Here is a 27058-nt window from a genome sequence, read left to right on the forward strand (position 1 = left end):
TAGCAAAATGTTTGACGAACTTTGATGAGGTATTAGATTTATTCCCAGAAAAGAAAGCATGCCATGCAAAGCTGGAGGAGAAAAAAATTCTATGACTTACGGATTGAAGAAATGTGTACTGTCTTGCTTGTCTCTTTGTCTTTACTGATTTTATATCCTATATTTAATTTTACGTGACACAAAAGAGCAAGTTTAGCTAATAGGCAATAAAGAGTGCAAATTTTCTGAAGATTTTTTTAAAAAGAGGGCTTGATGTCAAACCGGCCAACTGGGAACAGGAGAGGCACTACAGGATATTTTAATTTCCACTGTCCTGAATATAGTTTGATGGCACCCATTACAAAATATTCCGCATTTGAATTACACAGAGTGAAATACAGTGACGTGTGATAGAAGAATGCTGTTTGAAGATGCATGGCACTATACTTAGGCACAGTTACAACCAAATAACATGTCTTACATTTCCTCGAACACATATGTTTGTGTATCAGACTCTTCAGAAAAACCTGCACTAGAAAATGAACAAAAGACCCGTGTTTACATTTAGCGATTTTTGGTGTTTCCTATTCATTTATTGCTCTCATGTCAGATGAAAACAAAATTGATTTCTGTGGCCAAGAGCTATCACATAATTATGGTAGGCTAAAATATGTTACTAGTTTCAGATTTTATTTTATTTCCATCTTTCTGACAGTCAAGCATTAATTGTCTTGCAGAACAATGAAATTCTTTTTGTCAGTTTGCTAAAGAAATTTGGCTTTAATTAATCTTTTCTGCTGAGGCAATCAATTTATTTGAAACGAAGTGTTTAATTCAACATTATTGGCTAGTTTTAACTGTTTGCTGTATTTCAAGTGCACGTTTTCATCTTCTAGCACACTTGGCATTATGCCGTAATGAAGAAGCAAACCTGAGGTAATACAGTATTGGTACTCCAAAAAAATTTACGCCTGAATTTGGACATACGAATGTGTACCTTAAGCTGAATTACGCATTTTAGTATGGTTCACAAAATTCCAATGCTCTTGGAGTATCCTCTAATGTCTTTTATGACATAATGTAAGATCTTTTAATGTTTTACTTGTGCGAACATACGCGCTTCCTGCGTCGTCATAGCTGCGCCAGCGTGGTGACACCTGTTATCTGTGGCTCTTTGGCTACTGCTGAAACGAACCTGTTTCTAACAGATCACGGGAAAACACTGTAAATGATTGTTTGAAAAGCGTTACTTTCAAAATAAATTCGCTTTTACGCAAGATGAACCATTTGCGAGAATGTATGATGAATTTCTTAAATCACAGAGCATTTGAAAATCAACTCTTTATGAGGATGACCATTAAGAATAATCTCAATCCCAGAAAATTAGACATTTATGACATCGTTAAAAATTTTACTGGCACATATGTAACACACACAAAAAAGATCAACATTATGTGGGAAAACTTAGCTTCTCTTGCAGCTTATTAATCTTCGAAACTAATATTAAATGTGAAAGCTTTTCTTTTCTTGTAGCAACACTTTGTATATTAATTTAAACCATTAACTTTTCCTGTTTGTGTTTCGTGCTACTTAACAGTGATGTCGCTATTGGCTGACTACATCACATGTCCTACGCTCTGAATGTCCGCTGTCATTAGCTGGTGAGATCACGTGACATGAGCTATGACAGGCTTACTAAAAGCGCACCGCAATCTTGATTTCAATGCATCAGATAGTAACATGCGGTCTTTGCTGGAATTTGAATTTATACTTTCGTAACACAGAAATATTCAGTGTACATGTTGCTGCACAGCAGACATCTTTCCAAAAAGTGTTTTTTTTTTCCCCTGAATTTCATTTCCTAAAGTGCCATAATATTCTGCTCAGGTCTATAAAACCATAGCCATTCAAAGGATTGATAAGTTTTACTGTTCTGAAGAAAAATATAGTGGTTCTTAACATGAAAAAGTGTATTTTCACCCGGGAGAAAGTGTTTATTTAACTGGGAAATTTTTTTCCTTGTCAACGTATACACACCGTATTGGTTTGCATCTTAATGAGCTTTGCCACAAGGGAAGCATTTATAAGAATGAATGTTTGACCATGTGGTCTAGTGGTAAAGCACGTACATGGAAACTGAGAGGTCGCAGGATCATGGGAATTTTCAGTCTGTCTTTAATCTATTCTTCACATCTCAGTGATGTGGGAGAGTCGCCAGGAGTGGCACATGGTTCAGTTTCCATGTTACGCTGTAGGTGCCCTTGCTCTGGTTATATAAATAGGGTTGATTAGAGACACAATAGCCACATAAGTGGCATCCATTTGAAAGACCTGACCATTGAACCACAGAAAATTATCATCATCATCAGAATAAATTGAGGACTGCCAAACAGTACTGTGTCCTATAGTGAAATCTTCTTTTGTTATGTATGTTTGACATCACAGAACTCTGGCACAGTTTAAATAGATGCTAGTTGTGATAAATCGTGTTACATAAATTTTACACTTGGGAGCCTCTGGCACTCGTTGCAGCTGGGTGCACTGAGGGGCCACTTATGTGACATATGCTTTAAACCAGCCCTGAATACAGGTCCATGCGCTGGAAGTTTCTGACACAAATTTGTTCATTGTGTTTAATCAGCTAAGTCATTACATGGGATGTTAAGTGCATAACACACACACACACACACACACACACACACACACACACACACACACACACAAATCAGTCCTTGTCTCTGGTTTGTGCTATTTTTGAAGAACACCATTTTGCTTTTGAAGAACACTATATCATCAAAACCTTAAATATATAGCAGTCTTCTTGTTGCGCCTGTCTACAATTCAGCACCCTCTTTTCATAATATTGTTATTATTCCACACTGTACTTTCCATTGTTTGTACCTTATTTGGTGCATGTGGGCTATTTACAACATAACATTTACCTATAGTGGTCTTTGTTATTGGAGAACAATACCATATTAACCTGGCCTTCAACAAATAAGTGAATGAGTTCTATTGTTGCATTATAATTATGTAGGGATCTACAAGTTCTCTTGCATCATCACAAAACATTTCCATTGAAGCAAAATAGCTTATGACAAAGCAAATTCCTTCATAGTTAGCATAGCATAAAATGATGAACAAACACATTGCTGTATACACAAGAATAAGTGAAACTAATCAACACACAGATTAGTAGTGACACAGTTGTCCAAAGAGGAAATCTGATGGCCTTGTGGGCTGAGGTCTTGTAAAGAGACCTGTAAATCTGTACCTATGGATACGTTATGAAAATTTAGACTTCACCTTGGTACTTGAGTGTCATCACTAAAGTGCGCGTCATTTATATTGGCGGCCGAGTTTAGGTTCGTTCTGCGCATCTGACGTCAGAAAACACAGTCAGCCAATGAACAGAGAACGACGTTGCCAGATCTCGACTGCAGAGCAGTGCATGGATGAGTGTCTTCAGTTTTAGAACCGTTCAGTCATAAATAAAGTAATAGAGGAAAAGCAATGTCTTGATAGCAGACTTTCTTTTATAGAAAGTTTAGAAAAAGCGTTCTTTATACCAATTGCTTCATATTCTATTAATTGATTAAACCATACAAGCAATAAGACTCCTAATTCAGGCGATAGCAAGGAAAGGTGTCTGTATCAATCTCACGAACCGCTTTTTCGCAATAAAGAACAGCGGTAATTGTGTATTTCCTATTGTACTTCGACGAAGTGTGAGTAATTCATAGTCATACCAACAGTGTTTGTCAGTATTTTGCGTGACCTGTTAAGTGTCCTCATGGACTTAAGTTACAGGACGAGCTGCATTAGCATAACGGTTAAGACGATGGGTTAGTAAGCGAAAGGTGAAGAGTACAAACCTTGTGCGGAGCTTAATATTTTCTTTATTTAAAAACAATATCAGAGTGTCTTACTTCACGAATTTTATTCATTTGAATGCAATTTTTTGACATTTGTAGTGCTTTGTCTCTTCATTAACCCTTTCCCTGCTGCAGACACGTGCTCCCCGCATTCCGCGGTGTGCGCGATTTTGTCATCACTGCACTGCTCGCCTGTGCAGACACATGGTGTTCACACTGCTTTGACACACTTATATTTCGATTTCACAAAAACTATTTGGCCCAAAAATTAGATTTTTACACATCTTCTTGACTGATACCTTCCCCCCATAAATGACTTAATTTTGTTTCGATGTTCAACCCAGTTGTTGTGCAGCATTAAATGTAGTAAACCATTGCACGAAATTTTGAAGAGTTTGCAGAGGTAAAAGTCCATAGTGTATACTTTCCGTATGGTTGATTTTAGTTGCTACAATGTTGAGAATGAAATGTGGACAAGATACCTAAATTTCATATAAAATTTACTGTATAACAATATCTCATTTAATTTAAGAACCACATAGGTGTTGTATGTAATATTGAGAAATATTCCGTCTTTCGCGACTGTCATAAAAGTTTTATTTACACCGGGCGCGTTTGGCTCTATTTTAAAGCACTTCAATCAATCAAAAGGAAGTAGACAAAACACATTAAATAAAACTATGGATTCACAGTAATGTGGAATCAAATTAATATTTTCAACCTTGCAAAGATGAAATATGAAGAATGTGGTATGCAGTCAAAATCACCTACTTCTTAAGACCTGCATATGAGTTAGTTATTAGTTAATGTCTGACAATCATTCAGATGATATTGGTGTTTCATTAGAAATTGTGGAAACGTGAGGAGAAACAGGAAATAACTCAGACAGCTCCATGAATTGTGGTTCGAATGAGATTCGTTGTGCTAATTAAAGTCCAGAGCAAAAACAGAGCACCGTGCAAGCCCAAAAACAATTGAACATAAGCAGTGTGCGACAAAAGCAAACTTGCAAAAGTATTGAAGATAAACTATTAAAAAAAATTAGGATTGCTCGTGAGAGTCAGTGCACCATTACTGAGGAAAATCCACAAAACCGGGCATTCTCAATTGCAAGTGAGATGAACATTAGTGATTTCCAGCCTTCTTCGACCTGATTAAACAGATTCGGGAAAGGAAAAGGAAGTCTCAAAATTACGAAGTTTCCTTCAAGTAAACTTTCAGAGGACATGTCATTCATAGGTAATACTGAAAAGAAATTCGCAGCAAATGTGAAGAAAAAAACTTCTCGTTATCCCCTAAAATGCTGTCTATAATACCAGTCAGTCAGGTTTTGTGTGTTCAAACTGTACTTTGTCATTTTGAGTGAAAAGAGTCGTTTGTGCAGTCAAATGCCATCACACATTCATACACAACAATGCCAGTGATAAGTATCAGAATATTCCTGATTCCAAGGCAAATTAGGACCAAAAATTTAAAAAAGTACAGTTTACTTGCAGAAATCTTGTAATCTACCTAGCATAATCTGGAAAAATGGGAGAGAATAGTTTTCATTGTTATATCCAAAACATCCTCTTAACATTTACAGAAAATGATTCATCGATTTTGTATGAATATCAAGAGCTCAGATGGAAACCCGGTTCTAAGCAAAGAAGGGAAAGCAGAAAGGTGGAAGGAGTATATAGAGGGTCTATACAAGGGCGATGTACTTGAGGACAATATTATGGAAATGGAAGAGGATGTAGATGAAGATGAAATGGGAGATATGATACTGCGTGAAGAGTTTGACAGAGCACTGAAAGACCTGAGTCGAAACAAGGCCCCCGGAGTAGACAATATTCCATTGGAACTACTGACGGCAGTGGGAGAGCCAGTCCTGACAAAATTCTACCATCTGGTGAGCAAGATATATGAAACAGGCGAAATACCCTCAGACTTCAAGAAGAATATAATAATTCCAATCTCAAAGAAAGCAGGTGTTGACAGATGTGAAAATTACCGAACTATCAGCTTAATAAGTCACAGCTGCAAAATACTAACACGAATTCTTTACAGACGAATGGAAAAACTAGTAGAAGCCAACCTCGGGGAAGATCAGTTCGGATTCCGTAGAAACACTGGAACACGTGAGGCAATACTGACCTTACGACTTATCTTAGAAGAAAGATTAAGGAAAGGCAAACCTACGTTTCTAGCATTTGTAGACTTAGAGAAAGCTTTTAACAATGTTGACTGGAATACTCTCTTTCAAATTCTAAAGGTGGCAGGGGTAAAATACAGGGAGCGAAAGGCTATTTACAATTTGTACAGAAACCAGATGGCAGTTATAAGAGTCGAGGGACATGAAAGGGAAGCAGTGGTTGGGAAAGGAGTGAGACAGGGTTGTAGCCTCTCCCCGATGTTGTTCAATCTGTATATTGAGCAAGCAGTAAAGGAAACAAAAGAAAAATTCGGAGTAGGTATTAAAAATCATGGAGAAGAAATAAAAACTTTGAGGTTCGCCGATGACATTGTAATTCTGTCAGAGACAGCAAAGGACTTGGAAGAGCAGTTGAATGGAATGGACAGTGTCTTGAAAGGATAATGGAATGTAGTCTAATTAAGTCGGGTGATGCTGAGGGAATTAGATTAGGAAATGAGGCACTTAAAGTAGTAAAGGAGTTTTGCTATTTGGGGAGCAAAATAACTGATGATGGTCGAAGTAGAGAGGATATAAAATGTAGGCTGGCAATGGCAAGGAAAGCGTTTCTGAAGAAGAGGAATTTGTTAACATCCAGTATTCGTATGGAGTGTAGCCATGTATGGAAGTGAAACATGGACAATAAATAGTTTGGACAAGAAGAGAATAGAAGCTTTCGAAATGTGGTGCTAAAGAAGAATGCTGAAGATTAGATGGGTAGATCACATAACTAATGAGGAAGTATTGAATAGGATTGGGGAGAAGAGAAGTTTGTGGCACAACTTGACCAGAAGAAGGGATCGGTTGGTAGGACATGTTCTGAGGCATCAAGGGATCAGCACTTTAGTATTGGAGGGCAGCGTGGAGGGTAAAAATCGTAGAGGGAGACCAAGAGATGAATACACTAAGCAGATTCAGAAGGATGTAGGTTGCAGTAGGTACTGGGAGATGAAAAAGCTTGCACAGGATAGAGTAGCATGGAGAGCTGCATCAAACCAGTCTCAGGACTGAAGACCACAACAACAACAACAAACAACAACATGAACTCTGCCATACACAATATGCAGAATAACAGCCACCATTTCTTACTCCATTCCAGGTCTGTATAAAGAAAACTGTGAAGAGCCTGAATGCATTAATTGTTCTTTTGCCAGGTGTGCCTGGTGTAAGGAAAACATTTACTTTTTTCATCCAGTAGACTTTTCGTATTTTTGTGACATTACAGGGAATAAAGAAGAAATTGTTTCATTTTTAATAAAATATACATTATTCAAAAATTATCATAAGCACTGTGCTACATGATTTGTTATAAAATATTAAAATCCAGATTGATTCACCATATACAATTTATGTTACTCGTGGTCTGGGTTTGAAATGACCTGACCCCACCCCTCCCTGATGAACCTTGCACAGCCAAATCCTCTTTCCTCCCTGAGGAAGTAGCAATTTGGTTTCAATTGACTAAAGAACACATGCAAATTTGTGGAGTCTGTAAATAAATGTTGGTTTCATTTTGAACAGATTAATGTGGTGAATCTCATTCTTCTCAAACATCATTCTGCATGTTGTTCAAGAGTGTATGTCTTTCTCAGAATCTGCAAAATGCTTGTCCTCAAGGATCCTTAACTCTTTAAGTCATAGATCTTGAGCTTCAAAAATATTTGTGTAAAAAGTTGTGGATTGTGGATGAATTTAGTAGTGAGCCAGAAGTGCGACTGTTGCCATCATTTATCGATGTGACAGCTAATGGGAACATATCTCATATTGTTTTTGGTGATTTGTGCCACATCAGATGTCACACCATCTCATTGAACTGTGCAAAGCTGGTATCTTAGACAGCACAATTCTGAGAAAGATAGTCATTGAGTATTTTCATATAATGCTCAGATTTCACCATAATAGCATGCCTGTTTCCACATTCAAAAAATTCTGTTGGTCCTAAAATGCAAAATGAACAATGTCCAAGTCATGCTTTTAACCTTCCTTTGCAAAGGTAACTGGTGTTCAGTAACCACAGGTTTTCTTCTGCTCAGTATCTAAATTTTTGTTTTATGATATAACCATTTAGTTGGCTATGGACTTCATAATTGTGATGTTATTGTGTTTGAAAGAAGTTGTAGTTGTGTGATACTCATTTATAATTTGTGCAAAGTATTATCATTTTTGCTAAATCAATTGATATTAATTGTTGGACAATTTGAATTCTGAATGGATGAAAATGCTTTGCTGTACGTGATGTTCTTCTATTATACAATTTCCTTTCCTTTTCTTCTCCACATTTTGGGAACCGATAAATGCAATACAGGATATCCACCCTCGCCATTCCCCTAGCGTGTGTGTGTGTTCCTCCATTCTTTATTTTGCATAAAAAAGTTACTTACATCAGTGTGTTTTATTAGAATACAGCCCAAATCTCTATTTCTTACATGCATGTAAACTGTTTCAACTTCGGTTGTGCATGTAAACTGTTTCAACTTCGGCTGGTGGTCATCAACATTTTGTTTGTCGTCATTCTAATCAGTAAGCAATTGTACTGTTGGTATTTTTCATGCATTTATTTTTCACTGCTCGAGTTTGTGGCACTTATATGCCAAGATCTGCCTTGATTAGAATAATGACACACACATGGTGATAAACTGTATCAAGGAAAAAATAACTATTTCACTGATTTTACTGAAATACCTGTATTGCTTCACTATATTAAGTTACTTGACAAGATTTTAAAAATGTTTTTGTGATCTTGGTTCGTCCATGAAAAGAAATGAATAGTGTGTTGATCAGGACAAGGATGGAACTGCTTTTAAAGATGTATAATTATTACGGTATATTGATAATTTTTACTTATGGAACGTCTGACAGCAACTGAATAAAACACAATTTTAGTGCCATACGCGTTTCGCCTTTATTTTCTGCAAGGCATCATCAGTGGCGTGGAATATGTACATATGTTGGCTATTTAATTTACATTTTTGTAATTGTACCTATAGGTTATAAACAGTTCTGTATAATTATGTTTCATTTGTTCCAGAACCCCATGTCAGATATCCTCCTACAATGACAGGTTCTCAGTGGAAGCTGCAGATCTTGGAAAATAATGCTTGAGTGTTAATTTATGTATGATAACTGTAAATAAATTCTTTTAATTCATTAAATTAGCTATTTTTTATATTTTCATTCTCTGTTTTCATGTATCTAGCACACAACATTTCCTTTGATTAGCATGAACATCTTTTGAATTGTTGCTGATATGTGAAAATAAAAAAGTTAAAGTGTAGTAATTTAAAACAAAGTTAATACTTAACCAATGCCAACTGAAAGAATTTGTGTTGTTGAAAAGTGCTATTACACTGCCAGGCAATGGACTCAGATTTGGGATGATGACAGTTCATAACTTGTCTGGTCATTCAGATTTATGTTTTCCGCGATTTCCCTAAAATTCTCAAGGCGTATGTCGGTAAAGTACCTTTAAAAAGTGGCACAACCTATTTTCTTCCCCATCCTCTGAGCTTGTGCTTCATCTGTAACTTTCCTGCTTTCCTTTGGTTGTGAAGTATGTCATAGAGTCATTGAATCCTCTCCTGAGGGAAGCTGCCCCACAACTGTTATAACTGGTTTTTGATAACCTGGATGCTGCTACTGGGATAGAGTTGGTGTCCAAGTTGGTCTCACACATATTCTATCAGGGATAGATTTGGGGCTCTTGCTGGCTACAAAAATACCTCAACATCACGTAGACAGTTCATAGAGACACATGCCGTGTGTGAACAAGTGTTGTCCTGCTGAAAAATGGCACCACAATATTGTCACATGGGAGGAAACGCATAGGACGTACCAATTTGCCTTCTGATTTCCCTCATTCACTACCAGCTGTGACAGGAAGTCATACCAATGGCTCCCCACATAAGGCAGCCAGAAATAACACTGCTGTGCCTCTCCAGAACAGATGAAGAAAGGTACCTGTCACCAGGTTGCCACAGTACTCGCCGAGAATGCTCATTCAGGATAGCGCAGAACTGGGATTCATTCCTGAATGCAGTGCGACACCATTTATCAACGGAGCATAGATATTGTTTTGCTAAAGAATGGTACAGGAAGGTGCAGAATGTGCAGGGTCCATTGTGTGTTCTCTTATTACAGAGGCAGATATGAGAGTGTTATGATGTGCTTGGTGCACCATACGGCAATCCTCCCTTGTGATCAGATGTCATTGACCAGAACCATGATGAGAATGCCTGCCTTCACTGTCTAACATTTCACCACTGTCACTTCTGAATGTCCCTCAAATCTGGATATTGCATAGTTTGACCAGCTAGCCAAATGGGGACCCACAATGTTGTCCCTTCCAAACTCTTGTCAGGCGTCGGTATTGCTGGCTCACCAGAGTATGCAACATTGCCATGGGTTTCATAATAATCAGTCAGAATCTAAAGCTGTTCACACCCTGATGTACCCTATCAGTCCTGATAACAGTACTAAAGATGAACAATACTAATGCACTCTTTCACAGAGAATAGCAACTCTAAACACTTACATATATGCTGGTGGTTTGCACGTGTACAAAGTTACATTCAGCTCTGAGCTGTTTCTGGCTGCTTTACAAAAAAGTGTCGGAGCGGAGAGAGAATTTTGAGCAACAAGAGGGAAAATACTAATTAAGCACAACAAAATGATATTTTCAACATGCAGAAGAATTTAGTATGAAAAATTGCTGTACAAATGTTATGAAGCAACAAGAAGGCTATTTTCAGTCATTATAATTGACTGAACAAACAAGAGTAGGGTAAATAGTTTATCAAAAAATGGAACTTACAGTTGTAATAATGGATAAGTTTCAGACTATTATTTCATACCCCAAGGAGAATTGTTAGTTACTGAATCTCATTGTTCTGTAAAGGAAACAACCACAATCACAAAATTTTCTCCCCAGTGCAAAATTTATGTAGTTACATTGGTACATCATGACTGTTTAGCTGGGGACTTCCTCTAAAATCCTAATTTATGTTTACATTATTGCCTATCGTCTTTTCCTATCCAAATATGTTCCATTACACATTATTTATTTTGTTCCTGATTTTCGTTTCATTAGGATTCTGTTCCTCAATTGGTAAAAACGAAACTGTTAGAGAATCACTTTGCTGTTCTTTTTTTCTGTCTGTTCAACTATTAAGACACCTTTTTCACAGGAACAGGTATAGATATGAAGCTGAAATTTGTATCAGGCACTAAGGTCAGCAGGCCCTTGGTGGTGTAAAAATGTTAAACTTCCAAGTCAGTGCAAACAAAAGATCTGATAATATATGTCACATATCTTGATACTCGCAGACTCACTCATCAAAACCTATAGATGCAGTAGCAGTAAAGTGCGTGCCTGCAAACCAAGATGTTGCGGGATTGAGTCTCAGTCAGATCACTGTTTTTTCAGTCTTCTTTCTAACATAGCCTTCATCTCTCAAACGAAATAAAGAGTCGCCAGAAACAACATGTGGTTCAGATTCCACCTTAAAACCATAGTTCCGCTTTTTCCAGTTGGATATCTGAGATAGGTTAGGGAGACACAAGTCGCCAAATTGGTGTCCAGCAGAAAGACTTGCACCAGGCCACTGAGCCATATGAAATTATTATTATTATTTCTTTCCTTTCTCAGACATTATGTCTGATTTATTATTATTATTATCATCATCATCATCCCCTAATAGCATGAGTCCTGCTTCTTGTTTTGCTATGTCTTGCCTTTTCTTTCACCTCATCCTAAATGTGTGTCTATTTTATGTAACCTGTTCTAGATTATTTCATAATTAGCATTAGCACTTGCAGTTTTACATGCTGTTTAGTCAAACATTATTTCACACTTTTTCTGTAGTACAAAAAAAGGTGATTGTAACAGAATAATATTAAGTATGAAGTAAATATAATAGAGGGAAACATTCCACGCGGGAAAAATATATTTAAAAACAAAGATGATGTGACTTACCATATGAAAGTGCTGGCAGGCTGATACAAACACAGACAGACGCATACATACACACAAAATTCAAGCTTTCGCAACAAACTGTTGCCTCATCAGGAAAGAGGGAAGGAGAGGGAAAGACGAAAGGAAGTGGGTTTTAAGGGAGAGGGTAAGGAGTCATTCCAATCCCGGGAGCGGAAAGACTTACCTTGGGGGAAAAAAGGATGGGTATACACTCGCGCGCACACACACACACACACACACACACACACATGTACAGACACAAGCAGACATATTTAAGACAAAGAGTTTGGGCAGAGATGTCAGTCGAGGCGGAAGTGCAGAGGCAAAGATGATGTTGAATGGCAGGTGAGGTATGAGTGGCAGCAACTTGAAATTAGCGGAGATTGAGGCCTGGTGGGTAACGGGAAGAGAGGATATATTGAAGAGCAAGTTCCCATCTCCGGAGTTCGGATAGGTTGGTGTTGGTGGGAAGTATCCAGATAACCCGGACGGTGTAACACTGTGCCAAGATGTGCTGGCTGTGCAACAAGGCATGTTTAGCCACAGGGTGATCCTCATTACCAACAAACACTGTCTGCCTGTGTCCATTCATGCGAATGGACAGTTTGTTGTTGGTCATTCCCACATAGAATGCATCACAGTGTAGGCAGGTCAGTTCGTAAATCACGTGGGTGCTTTCACATGTGGCTCTGCCTTTGATCGTGTACACGTTCCGGGTTACAGGACTGGAGTAGGTGGTGGTGGGAGGGTGCATGGGACAGGTTTTACACCGGGGGCGGTTACAAGGATAGGAGCCAGAGGGTAGGGAAGGTGGTTTGGGGATTTCATAGGGATGAACTAACAGGTTACGAAGGTTAGGTGGACGGCGGAAAGACACTCTTGGTGGAGTGGGGAGGATTTCATGAAGGATGGATCTCATTTCAGGGCAGGATTTGAGGAAGTCGTATCCCTGCTGGAGAGCCACGTTCAGAGTCTGGTCCAGTCCCGGAAAGTATCATGTCACAAGTGGGGCACTTTTGTGGTTCTTCTGTGGGGGATTCTGGGTTTGAGGGGATGAGGAAGTGGCTCTGGTTATTTGCTTCTGTACCAGGTCGGGAGGGTAGTTGCGGGATGCGAAAGCTGTTGTCAGGTTGTTGGTGTATGGTTCAGGGATTCCGGACTGGAGCAGATTCGTTTGCCACGAAGACCTAGGATGTAGGGAAGGGACCGTTTGATGTGGAATGGGTGGCAGCTGTCATAATGGAGGTACTGTTGCTTGTTAGTGGGTTTGATGTGGACGGATGTGTGAAGCTGGCCATTGGACAGGTGGAGGTCAATGTCAAGGAAAGTGGCATGGGATTTGGAGTAGGACCAGGTGAATCTGATGGAACCAAAGAAGTTGAGGTTGGAGAGGAAATTCTGGAGTTGTTCTTCACTGTGAGTCCAGATCATGAAGATGTCATCAATAAATCTGTACCAAACTTTGGGTTGGCAGGCCTGGGTAACCAAGAAGGCTTCCTCTAAGCGACCCATGAATAGGTTGGCATACGAGGGGGCCATCCTGGTTCCCATGGCTGTTCCCTTTAGTTGTTGGTATGTCTGGCCTTCAAAAGTGAAGAAGTTGTCGGTCAGGATGAAGCTGGCTAAGGTGATGAGGAAGGAGGTTTTAGGTAGGGTGGCAGGTGATCGGTGTGAAAGGAAATGCTCCATTGCAGCGAGGCCCTGGACGTGCGGAATATTTGTGTATAAGGAAGTGGCATCAATGGTTACAAGGATGGTTTCCGGGGGTAACACATTGGGTAAAGATTCCAGGCGTTCGAGAAAGTGGTTGGTGTCTTTGATGAAGGATGGGAGACTGCATGTAATGGGTTGAAGGTGTTGATCTTGTGGGAATGACCAGCAACAAACTGTCCATTCGCATGAATGGACACAGGCAGACAGTGTTTGTTGGTAATGAGGATCACCCTGTGGCTAAACATGCCTTGGTGCACGGCCAGCACATCTTGGCACAGTGTTACACCGTCCGGGTTATCTGGATACTTCCCACCAACACCAACCTATCCGAACTCCGGAGATGGGAACTTGCTCTTCAATATATCCTCTCTTCCCGTTACCCACCAGGCCTCAATCTCCGCTAATTTCAAGTTGCCGCCACTCATACCTCACCTGTCATTCAACATCATCTTTGCCTCTGCACTTCCGCCTCGACTGACATCTCTGCCCAAACTCTTTGTCTTAAATATGTCTGCTTGTGTCTGTACATGTGTGTGTGTGTGTGTGTGTGTGTGTGTGTGTGTGTGTGTGTGTGCGCGCGCGAGTGTATACCCATCCTTTTTTCCCCCAAGGTAAGTCTTTCCGCTCCCGGGATTGGAATGACTCCTTACCCTCTCCCTTAAAACCCACTTCCTTTCGTCTTTCCCTCTCCTTCCCTCTTTCCTGATGAGGCAACAGTTTGTTGCGAAAGCTTGAATTTTGTGTGTATGTATGTGTCTGCTTGTGTTTCTATCGACCTGCCAGCGCTTTCGTATGGTAAGTCACATCATCTTTGTTTTAATATATTTTTCCCGCGTGGAATGTTTCCCTCTATTATATTAAGTATGAAGTAAGTCGCGTAACATATACTGTGTGCAGGTGTTTGTTTTTGTGTGAGCACACATTAAATGGTAGGTGTGGAATACGAGAAAACAGCAAGATGTGAAGACAAATAAACAGCTTCACCTACTGTTGGTGGAGCCTTTTACATTTTGACATTGTGGCTTGGCAGTGGCTTCACCGTCAAAGAGCCAACCACATTCTGCAAGAATGAAAACAAAAGACAGGGTGGTTTTGTACAAGTGAAATATATTGTGAACTGGTTTGTTATATTGATCCTTCAAAGCGTATGTCATATAAAAAGATTGTATTCTACTCGAATTCACGAGTCACACTAATGATTTGTACAACCGTTGAATAAAATATATATTTGTAAAAGAAAAGTAGTGGATATGCTTTTTCGTCATATGAGTAGACGTTATCTTCTTTTGTTCCAATAACAGCTGTATTGCTACACATGTGATTTCAGAGGCGCTGATTACCAAGACCTCTACTTCAAGAGGATCAACTATGATGAAAGAAGAAGGTAAATACATCAGATATTACATTGAGTAATGGATCTCATGAAGTGTTCTGGTGCAGCTTCGAAGCGGGCCAGCAGCTACATAAAACCCTAAACCAACAAGAAAAAACATTGCACACTGTGATATGGCAGTCAGTACTAATATTATAAATGCAAAAGTAACTCTGTTACTTTTTCAGGGCCAAACCACTGAAGTGGTTTTGATAAAATTTGGTGTAGAGATAGCTTGAACTCTGAGGAAGAATATAGGTTATTTTAGAAAGTGTGCAGTACAACATACTTATTGATTTGAAGAATATAACATGAAATATGGAACAATAATTACGCTTTAAAAAAGGTATTTACTCTTTCACTTTTGAATTTTGTCATATTTTTGAAAATGCTTTTATTGTTTGTTATGTCCTACATAATGCAATTCAGCGTAGTCAATACAGTACTTTACGTGTTTAATTCATAGTCCCATACTAATGTCAGTCACAAACCCATCGCATTTTAGCTGGTGAGTGTCATGCATCACTTGCGAGTTCTTCACTGCATTCAGTTTTGTGTGAAAAACTTGTGGTCGTGTAGTTAGCATTGCTTTTTCTCAAAAACAGCATCCCGCATTCAGTTCCCACCCGGGTCGGTTTTTTCTTCCCTGCTCGTGTCCGGATGTGTGTGTTACCACCACCACCACTATCATTATCAACATGCAAGTCACCAAAATCATGTCAAATAAAAATACTTGCACCCAGCTCTCAAACATTCCAACTGTGATCCCCCAGAAAATAAAGCCCCACACACATTTCATTTCATTTTGCTGATACACAAGTGCAATCGTGGATAACAATTAGAATACAATGCTTATACAATCTTCAACGTGTTTAATACATGTCGATCCATGCTTCCATATTAATATTATCAGTGCTGTTTCTCTGGGGGAACGCTGGGGGATGTGTACCCCTAAACTTTTTCGTCGACAAAGTAATTTTTTTACAATGTTGAGAACTTTGAAGAGTGCCAAAGATTTATTTCACGGACATAAATTTTTTATGTAATTTTTCCGTGTTGGTAATTGCAATATGAACGATATCAGTGCAGTTTTTGGTGGGAAAAGCGATGTCATTGACTTTTCAAGCATTTCGAAGCTGCAGCAACTGTTCTCGACAACTGAATTGCTGGCAGCCAGTTCGACAAGCATGTAGTGCCCTCGCCTGCTAATAGTGAGCGATGGTAGTGCTAAATGGGTATGTGTACACTCAAACGCTGAGTCTCTATGGTCCCGCTACCATGATGATGTTGATGACATAATGGCTAAAAGCAGACAGGTGGTATCCAATGTTCAGTTATAAGTAATTTTTGCTACATTATATCCAATGTCGGAGTACCCTCAAACTTTTTTTTAGAAAAAAAAAAAGCACTGAATATTATAAATGTGAAAGTAACTCTATCTGCTACATTTTCATGACTAAACCACTGAACCAATATCCACGAAATTTGTTGTGAGATAGCTTGAACCCTAATGAAGAAGATAAGCTAAATTATAATGTGTGTAGTACAAGATATTTATTGATCTGAAGAATATGGCACAGTTACGGAAAACTATGTAATCTTTGAAAAAGATACTTACTTCCAGCAATTTTGAACTTTATCATAGCTGCGCAGATGCTTTTATTGGTTGATATGTTTTATGAAATATGATTCAATGTAATCAATACATAATCCATACTTCTCTATTAATACCAATATTATTAATTGCAAAAGTAACTCAATTTGTTATGTTTTCATGATTGTACCACTGAACCGATTCTGATGGTATTTGATATAAAGGTAGCTTAAATCCTGAGGAAATATATAAGCCACATTAAAAAGTTGTACCTTCCTGAGTATTATCAGTGTTTTTAAATATGGTGTATGTGAATGGCATGCAGATGACACTGGTGCAGTTGTCGGTGACACTAAAGTGTCTATAGATAGATCATTCCATGACAGTGTAAATCCAATGTTGTTGTGCACGTGGTTTATGATGTTGAGTTCTTACACCACCTGTCATAACTGGAGAGTTTTCGTGGACATACAACAGTAGAATTGGACAGTAAGCATGAGAGCCATATTTAAAACTATTACTACAAGCCTCGCAAACATAAATGTGATTTACTGCACAGTTCGAAGAGAGTTCAAGCCGCAAAAGTTACTTGATTCCAAGTAACCTCAGAGCTTTCTCACATTTACCAAATCTTGGATGTAGGGCGTCAGATGGTCTTCAGAGCTACAAAGACATTAGAACAGCCACAAGCTCATCGCATTTTAGACATTGATCATCATGTGTCCTGTACAGCTTCCAAGACTTTTGAAGACTTACAATGACAGTGTCATTTAAAGGCTGTATGGTAAACAGTGTGTCATACCTTTACATGTGGAACGTTGGAGGCTTTTGGTGAGATTGCATTTGACGATGATCCATTAACCGACTATGTCAATCATAAGTCGCCAAACGGGGATGGAGCAAAACAGCAGTGAAGCAAAAATGTAGGCACCATTACACAATAAAATGGAAGGGAGAAACAATTGGTATGTGTTACTGTGTTGGCAAAATCTCACATCCAGTACTAGGTGAGCCAGAGAAATCACTAAAAACTACTTCTGCATGAATGTAATGAATCGAGGCAGTTTTTAAATATAATTATAAAATATAGTGCACTTTCTGATTCGACGCACAGTAAAATAATAGAAACGCATTTATTACATGTCTACATACTGGTCCTGCGTACATTTCTTTATCCACGTTTCTATAGCACTATACACAGACATCTCGTGAAATTACTAATGTGCTTACTCACCATCACTCATTATAGCAAAATTACTAAAATGCAAGTTTTCATTCAGGGTGTATACGACCTGAGACAACCGAGAGATCTGGAAAAAAAACCAGGAATTTTGTCATCTGGAAAAAATCCGGGAATTTTGTCATCTGGAAAAAATCCGGGAATTTTGTCATCTGGAAAAAATCCGGGAATTTTTTAGAATTCTGGGAATTTTTCATTGTTTTAGTTTTCTGTTAAATTTTTGTAATTTTGAATGGTAAGAACCGATATTCTAACAAAGTATATTACTGTATCTCACTACTGCAGAATAATACTTTAACAATAAAACATAAACAAGAGAAAAAATCGAAAATAACTTAAATTGCAAAGGAAATGCCCCATATACGACGACGACACACAGTGCTCATGCAAGCGTCTGCCAACAGCAAAATGTGTCAAAGGCTTTAGAAAGACTATGCAATGCTTCATTACAACAAATTGCCTCCAATGTGCGTGAAGTCACAATTGTTTACATTAGATTCATTTTAGCAGTTACGAGCAGGCGCATGCGCAGTTGAGTCTCGTTTGAGTAGTAGATTCTCCCGCTTCTAGCTACAGGAATGTGGCTGTTGGCTGTGCAAGCAGTCACAGCAAGCAGCTAGGGGGTGCCAAATTCATATTCTTGAGGAAAAAAAAAACTTGTTTCACAAAGTGTCTAGCATCCAGCGCACGCTGATCTATCGATTATTCATATGATTTTGAAACACATCCCTGTTCGTTTTTGAACACATTTTAAGTTGATTTCTGAATGAATCGTAAGTTGATTTTTGAATGCATGCATAGTGTACGTGATGTCTGTGTCAGGAGAATCCTCGTCGCATCTAGAAATAAACTTTCTGCAGACAAACGGGGATGGAGCTATACGAGCTGAGCAGAGTAAAGCTGAATGGATGAATGCCAATGCTGTCTGATTATGTGGTTGATTGGGTTTGCGAATGATCAGCGTTGTTATAATTACTAGCGAAATCTATAGATTCAGACTACCGGAATTGAAATAAAGACTAACAGGAATAACAGGTGAGAAAGATTACGTATTATCGTATTATCTTCTTGGTGTATCCAAGAAAATGAAATTGTGGCAGAAAATTTTTGGCCAGATCGCTACATTAGTAATGACCAGTTGTACAGTGCCCGGCTAGTAGCTGTTTAAGTTCTATTCTGGAAGTAACACAGAATACATGTTGTATGAACATGTAACAGCACCTAACCAGAGAATAATCGCGAGATAACTAAACCTGTGATTCTGGCAGGGTTAGTGAAGTTAATCTGCGAACAAATTTTGACAATGGCAGGAACAGCTACAGAATTGGTGATGACAAGACAGTTTGTTAGAACGAGGAAGGAGAAGAAACGGGGACATCACACAAACTATGAAAGAATAAGACCATTCCAAATTTATATAAAAATTTTCGTAATACTACTTTTCGATGTCATGCTTGAGAAACTGGTGCGTGTGAATGAAATGTGAAACTACTTCCCAACATACAGCTTTTTTGCTTGTACTAGGCCAAATAGGCATTTGATATTGGTACTTCGTGAATTATATTCTGTTGTGTTATAAAAATGACCATTTGTGCCAAGATAGTCTCATTCATTTGGTGTGTGTTACAAAATTGCTGCAATATTAGAAAGGCCTATTTTATTTTATCTAGCAGACAGTGACAAAATAAATGTAATCAGATCAAGAAACCACACCAGTTTTGGGTGTTATTTGTATTAACAGCTTTTTCAGCATTAGATAACGACATTTCAATTTTTCGTGTAGCAAAACGTTTGACAAACTTTGACGAGGTAATACATTGTTTCGCACAAAAGAAAGCATGCCATGTAAAGCTGTAGCAAGAATAGAGAGAAAAAAAATGCTAGGAGCTAAGGATTGAGAAAATGTATACTTTCTTGCTTGTCTCTTGTCTTTATTGGTTTTATGTATCCTATATTTAATTTTATGTCACACAGAACAGCAAGTTATTAGCTCATAGGCAATAAAGAGTGCAAATTTTCTGAAGAGTTCTTGTTCTCCCGATTACAAATAATCCTATCCGCTATTAATTTTTTTAAAGAGGGGCAGGCTGTCAAACTGGCTGACTGGGAGCAGGAGAGGCACCACAGGACATTTCAGTTTCCACTGTCCTGAATATAGTTTGATGGCATCCATTACAAAACATACACGTTTAAATTCCACGGAGCGAAATACAGTGACGTGCGATAGAAGAATGCTGTATGAAGAGGTATGGCATTGCACTTTGGCAAACTTAAGACCAAATAACATGTCTTACATTTCCTCAAACACATATGTTTTATGTTTCAGACTTTCAGAAATGTGTGCACTACAAGATGAACATATTTTTGAAAATTCAATTTTTTTAGTATTGACCTGGTTAGCAAATCTCGTAGATCTGGGGCTGATGCGCAGAGCAGTCTGAGCTATAATGGTTAGTCTCCATGTGACCAATGTTTACATTTAGTGATTTTACTGTTTATCTGTGGCCTGGAACTATCAAGTGAATTAAAATACATTCACATAATAGTGGAAGGCTAACATATGTTTTTAGTTTCAGACTTTATTTTATTTCCACCTTTCTGATAGTCAAACATTAATTGCCTTGCAGAACAGTGGAGTTATTTTTGTCTGTTTGCTAAAGAAATTTGACTTTTATTAATCCTTTTCCACAGAGGCAGTCAATGTATTTCAAATGAAATGTTTAATTCCACAGTACTGGCTAGTTTCAACTGTTCGCTGCATTTCAAGTGCACGTTTTCATCTTCTAGCATGTATGGCATTATTCCATAATAAAGAACCAAACATGGTATAATACAGTACCGGTGCTCCAAGAAAATTTACACCCTGAAACCCACACTGAAAAGCTTAATATCATGTCGAGGTCTACTTCATTGGTAATCAGGACATACAAATGTACACTTTAAGTATGCACTTTGAATGTGCACATTTTAGTATAGTTCACGAAATTCTAATGCTCTTTGAGTATCCTCTGATGTCTTGTTTCTTTTGTGACATAATGTATGATATGTCAATGTTTCACACGCACGTACCTACGGGCTTCCTACGTCATGGCAGCTTCACAAGTGGGGTGGCACCTGTTACCTGGTGCTCTCTGGCAACTTCTAAAACGAACCTATTTCTAACATGTCGCGGGAAAATATAGCGAATGGTGGTTTGAAAAGAGTTGCTCCTTTTATGTAAGTTGAACTTTGTGCAAGAATTTACCAAGAATTTCTTAAATCACAGAGCATTTGACTCTCATTTAAAAATCAACTCTTTGATGACAAGCCATTTAGAAGAATTTCAAACCCTGAAGATCAGACATTTATGTCAATATTAAAAATTTTACTGGCACATTTGTGTGATATATCTTAAAGTGTAACACGTGCAAAAAAGATCAACATTATATGCGAAAACTTAGCATCTCTTGCTGCTTATTAACCTTAGAGACCAGTAATATATGTGAAAGCTTTGCTTTTCTTGTAGCAACACTACGTATATTAATTTAAACTATTAACTTTCCGTGATTGTGCATTCGTTCTACTTAACATTGATGTTGCTGTTGGCTGACTACATCACGTGTCCTGTGCTCTCAATATCCGCTGTCATTGGCAGCGAGATCACGTGACATGGCCTATGACTGGCCTACAAAAGCGCATCGCTTCGGAAAGTAACATGTGGTGTTTGGTGGAATTCCAATGTATACTTTCTTAATACAAAAATACGCAGCATACACATTGCTGCACATCAAAGATATTTCCAGAACATGTCTTATTTTTTTCACTGAGTTTCATTTTCTAAAGTGCCGGGAAATTCTAAGCCCATGTGTAAAACCATACCCATTCAAAGGATTGATAAGTTTTGCAATTCCAAGGGAAAATATACTGTCACTAAACACAGAAAAAGTGTTTTTTCACCCAGGAGAAAAGTGTATTTTTAGCTGGGAAATCTGGGAAAAATCCGGGATCTTTTTCCTTGTCTGTGTATACATCCTGTCATTGTATTGTTCTTGAACAAAATGTACACCTTTTACTTCTATCCACATGCCACATGCCCCATGCCCCTCTCTGTGGGCCCCTGGAACATGGCTGATGTAGTGTGTGAGAGCGTGTTGAAAAGTAATGCCTCCGAATTTTGTGTGTGTGAATTCTTAAAGTTCTCTAAATAAAACAAACTTTATTAAGATTTTACATTGTTACTCTTTGTGTCTACTTATTTTTTTATGAAAATAGTCCCCCTGGTAACAAATATGTTTCTCTCAATGAGAGACCGGTTTATTGATGCCGCCACTGAAGACTGTTTGCCTGTGGGGGTGGAGCCACGCCATCTCTGCTTGCAATGCTTTATCACTATTAAAGGGATGTCCTAAAAGGTGTTCTTTAAGATTTGGAAACAGGTGAAAATTGGATGGGGCCAAGTTGGTACAGTAAGGAGGGTGATCGATGACAGTGAACCCCAGGTGTCAGATTGTTGCGGATGCCGCAGCACACGTGTGTGGTCTGGCATTGACATGCTCATGGATAAGGTGCTCACCATGCATGGCTAAACCCATTGAATTCGTGCTTTCATTTTTCGGAGGTCTTGATGTACCTTGCAGTGTTAATGCTGTTGCCTTTAGGCATGAATTCCAAGTGCAACATGCTTTGAACATCCCAGAACTCTATTGGCACGACTTTGCCTGCTGATGGCATCACCTTGAACTTTTTGGTGTCTTGTTAAGGAATCCATCACACTCACACTTAAAAACACACACGAAATTATTGACAGACGTCGAGTGAGCGTTTGAGGCATCCACTGTGCACACAGTTTTCTCTGCCGCATGTGTAGCCTGTACACAGTCTTGTGATAAGCAACACTTAGATGAAAGCCGTGTCTGTGTTATCTGATGATTTTTTTCTGATGTGTTCATCCACTCAGTTCTGATAAGTCTCGTCTGTTGCCTTACGCTGTTGTCCACTCTGAGCTCTGTCACACACACTTAGGTTAGCACCACGGTTTCCTTCATTGCAAGCACGAATAACCCAGTGTCACGCATTATTGATGTTGATATAATCATCACCATGTATAGCTTTCATTCTTCTATGGATATCAATCGGAGGCATTTTCTACGGTAGAAACTTGATAACATTGCACTGTTTCTTCACACATCAGCATATTTAAGTTACACACTGCCATGATGCATGATAACAGTTCGAAGCTCTCTAACAGCAGAGGGTTGCAACTCATGTCAGCGAAGTGGGAAAGTCAGCTGAGTAATATCAATGGCGTGTAATATGTAGAGTCACCAGTTTTGGCAAAGTGTGAAATTGCAAAATTTTTCTGAAATTTTACAAATTTTGCTCAACCTTTAAGCAAAATAGTGAAATAATTAATGAAATTGTGTGGAATCACATCATGTGAAATTAATGGTGGAAATACAATTTGAGCTACAGCAATCGATTTTGAATACCAGTAACCATCAGTTCTACACCCCTTTGATATACATTGATATTTTGTATCATATCGAGTACTGCTAACTACAGTTCCCGCCCAAGACATTTAGCAGTGTCCCAGCGCATTACTTGATGTGGCCGTGTATTGAGTGTTGGAAATTGTTGCTGATCGCCGGTGCATTCGGTCTCATATTTTGCAATTTGTCTGCATGCTGGAGTTTATTAATACGGTAGTGACAGTTTTTCTTGATATAAAGAATTTTTATCAGAAGGATGTTACATGCTTGGCAAAACTGGAAAGATAGATACTCACGTGTAAATACAGCAACATGCAAATTGAGTGGCAGAGAAAGGACACATGCCTAAAACATACTAATGACAGTTCTTCTCATAAGTATAGCAAGAAGAATGTGCTGATGACGACAAGTGTCAAAAGCGAAGTTAATATCACAGATGTCAGAGCACTGACGAAACGAGTGAGAACTGATAAAGAAGAATTCATTTTATCAACTCCAGCTTTCATTGAAACTGCTATTCCACTTGAAAAAGTTGTTCATCCAGAGCTGAGAGTGTGGATGAACAAATATGTATCAGATTTATGTAATATTACACATTTTTGATGGGAAGAAATACAGGTTTAACTTAACATTGGTGCCAGTTTGATTGCATGGCTTCAGATCAGCAATTTTTCTAGTGTTACTAAAAATACATGGATGTGGTTTTAAGTAATGAAATGTAGCTGAGAAGGAAGATAATTCCTTCGTGCTTGCTCAGAACCAACCCTCCTGCTCCAACAGTTATTATTACTTTTATAGAAAGAATGAGGCCAAGTCTTTGTGAATCAGCAAAATTCAGGCTTTTCTGCGCTGCCAACTGCCACACAACAGAATTGTAAAATGTAGAAATGGTGACGTACTCACCCTAACCAATCTGCCAAACATCATAATTTTATAATGTTTACAGTGTGAAGTTTTTGGATGATGTATCGAAGTTGGCAATTCTCTATTTACATATGTGCAAGTTGGCAGCAACGACATGCAGTCACTAAGGTATGTTGGTAATCAGAAGCCCGTAATAGAAACAATCCCAGTGAGTAATGTTGGTAGTGAGAGGTCGTTTTCAACATATTGTTATATGATGTCTGCAGGAGAGTGGTTCCAACTCCCAGTAATATGGACGTCATGTTGTTTATTATCAGACTCAAGTGATTATGTACAGTGCCATTATATTTATTTCAGAAGGGGCAAGCAAGAGAGCAAAAACCTCATTCAAAAGCTGTGCTTGAGAGGGTGGCTGGAACTGCTAGTTATTCCAGTCACACAATAAAGAGAATGAAGGAGAGGGAAAGCACAACTACAAGTATTTCCCAAAGGTTCACTACTTCATGAATGATGTGGAAGAAGGGAAAAAAAGTTATATTTAGGTAATACTGACAATCAGCTTGTCAGGGGACTGACACACAATATTGATGTGACACACAATTCTCATTTTTACACAGACAGTTTACAGTAAGCAAAATGTGTTCCACTACATTTTTGTTTTGTTTTATGAGACTGTCTTTTGGCAGTGTCTGGTTGGACTTCTTGTGCTTATGTTGACATGTTGTGATTGCAACTATTTCAATTTGGTACTCTAGAGAGAAACTATTGACTATGGACACCTATATTTTTTGAATTACTGATTGTATTGATGTAACATGTTAACACGAGCATTTGCAGACTCAGGTGCTGTAGCTTACAAGTTAGGCGAGATTCGCATTTGTGCGTGGAGTCAGCTATTCAATTGCGCCCCCCTTCAACACACATGGCCATCTGCAATGAAGTAGCCCCCACTACCATTGTATCATACCCTATCATACCATTTGTGCAGATACAGCTCTAGTTATTTTGTGCACACACTACTCATGAGCTTCATTCAGTCCTGTCAAGAAATTGTCAGGCTCAAACCATTAAGAAGCAGGTGTGCTTTTGAGCACAATGTTGAATTTGTTGATTGCTTTGAGTAGTTGGACACCATTAGCTTGGAGCTTAAGTCGTTATGTTGAGTTAGCTCATTTCCAGTTCTCATGATTTCCTCTCGCAGATAATTACTCTCAACTGGGTGCTTCTCTATAACTTCTGTTGTGCTTTCTACCTTACAAATTAGTGCCTATACGTGTGAGCTCTTGTTTCCTGTCATAAGGCCACATGACACCTTCAGCAAGTCATGTGTGTTTGCTGGTAGTTTCAGCTACTTATCAGTAAAGATGCACATCGGCACTTTACACGGCTCTTGAAACAGGTGTTTGTGATAGAATGCTGCAATAAATGCTGCCTCTGGTTCTGGGTATTTGTAGTGTTCCAACAGCCAAGTGGACTCTGGCTATAAGTGTTTCCTGGTCTGGTATCTGTGTGAATGTCATTTACTGCTGTATATTTATGATCTGCTTTCTTCGCTCTGCCAGCAACAATGTTTGCTCTTTGATTACATGTCACATTGTGTTGTATGAACTGTGGGCACACACTCACCTACAAATGGTTCCAGTCTAGCAGTGCTCCTCTCTGGCTACTATACTATACTATACTAGGAAAAGAATTACAAATTTTATTCTTTTTTCGTGGACCCCTCACCCTTTTGCTCATTTTCCACGAAATTCAGTATGCTTTTCTGTCTGACTATTTTCTCTTCTCTACATCTGTTCATTTTTTAAATTGTAGATCATGATTAAATATTTTTTACATTTTGAACTTCTTGCTGGGTTTGTCACATGTGATTGTTCACATTTGTCATCACTTTTTCTGTATATATGTGATTAATTTTCAGCTTAGGTATGTTCTACTTTTACTCTTTCCGTTTTAACTGCCATTGGGAAACATTTTTGATATGTGTATAACACTGGTATTCCTCTGGGTGGCTTGCAGAGTATAAATGTAGAATGCCTGCCTATGCATTGTCACAATATGTTACCGGCATAGGAGTCACTATTTATTATTTTACTAACCTCAGACAAAGGATGGAATGTAATGAGCAGCACTATACCTTTCCCCACCCCTACCCTGCTATTCCTCTCCCTTCGTGCCCCTCCTTACCCTCAACACCCAGTTGCCTTGCCCATCATGTGCTGGTGCTCGCAGTCTGCCTTCAGCAGCCAGAGATTTTTTTTTTTGTGTGTGTGTGTGTGTGTGTGTGTGTGTGTGTGTTGTCTATTTTCAACAAAGGCCTTGTTGGCCGAAAGCTCACTTTCCGACAGTCTTTTTGTTGTGCCTATCTACGACACAGCATCTCCGCTATATGGTCAGTACCAACTATCCTTTTTATCACTCTCAGTATTTTATTTACTCTTTATGAAAAATACTACAGTTCAATTGGAATTACATACCTTTCATTATCCATCTCGTATTTGTCTTAGAACTGTGAAGTATGAAAAAGATCGGCTCAGCATCTGCAAAAGAGGAATCACTTGTGTTATTCAGTTCTAAGTTCCAATAAATGTTAGCTAACATCTTGAAATAATAGCTCAGTGACATGTATAGTAGTATAGATAGATGCTGTTCAAAACCAGTGATCCAGATGCCCAAATGTTAGTAGCTTCAGCAAAAAGCCTGGGTTAGTTTAGAATATTTTTTGAAAGTCAGAAGAGTTTGTAAGGTATGTTGTATGTTGTCATAATAATAAAATGCAGTGCAGTAGCACCTGTGAGGGGTTTGT

General features: G+C 38.6%; 2 protein-coding genes across 3 annotated transcripts in view; one reads left to right on the plus strand and one right to left on the minus strand.

Annotated features, from left to right (window-relative positions):
• LOC124805145 (elongator complex protein 1) overlaps window positions 1–9204 on the plus strand; it is a 134097-nt gene extending 124893 nt beyond the window's left edge. For both annotated transcript variants that reach the window (XM_047265613.1, XM_047265614.1), the window contains exon 14: window positions 9059–9204. In XM_047265613.1, the coding sequence (XP_047121569.1) occupies window positions 9059–9132 (74 nt within the window). In that variant the 3' untranslated portion in view covers window positions 9133–9204. The remainder of the gene's footprint in view (window positions 1–9058) is intronic.
• Window positions 1–27058, minus strand: part of LOC124805146 (odorant receptor coreceptor-like) — a 275309-nt gene that overhangs the window by 13051 nt on the left and 235200 nt on the right. The window contains exon 7 of the mRNA XM_047265615.1: window positions 26730–26792. Coding sequence (XP_047121571.1) covers window positions 26736–26792 — 57 coding nt within the window. The 3' untranslated portion in view covers window positions 26730–26735. The remainder of the gene's footprint in view (window positions 1–26729; window positions 26793–27058) is intronic.

This window comes from Schistocerca piceifrons, chromosome 7, assembly GCF_021461385.2.
Source record: "Schistocerca piceifrons isolate TAMUIC-IGC-003096 chromosome 7, iqSchPice1.1, whole genome shotgun sequence".
Classification (NCBI taxonomy): domain Eukaryota; kingdom Metazoa; phylum Arthropoda; class Insecta; order Orthoptera; family Acrididae; genus Schistocerca; species Schistocerca piceifrons.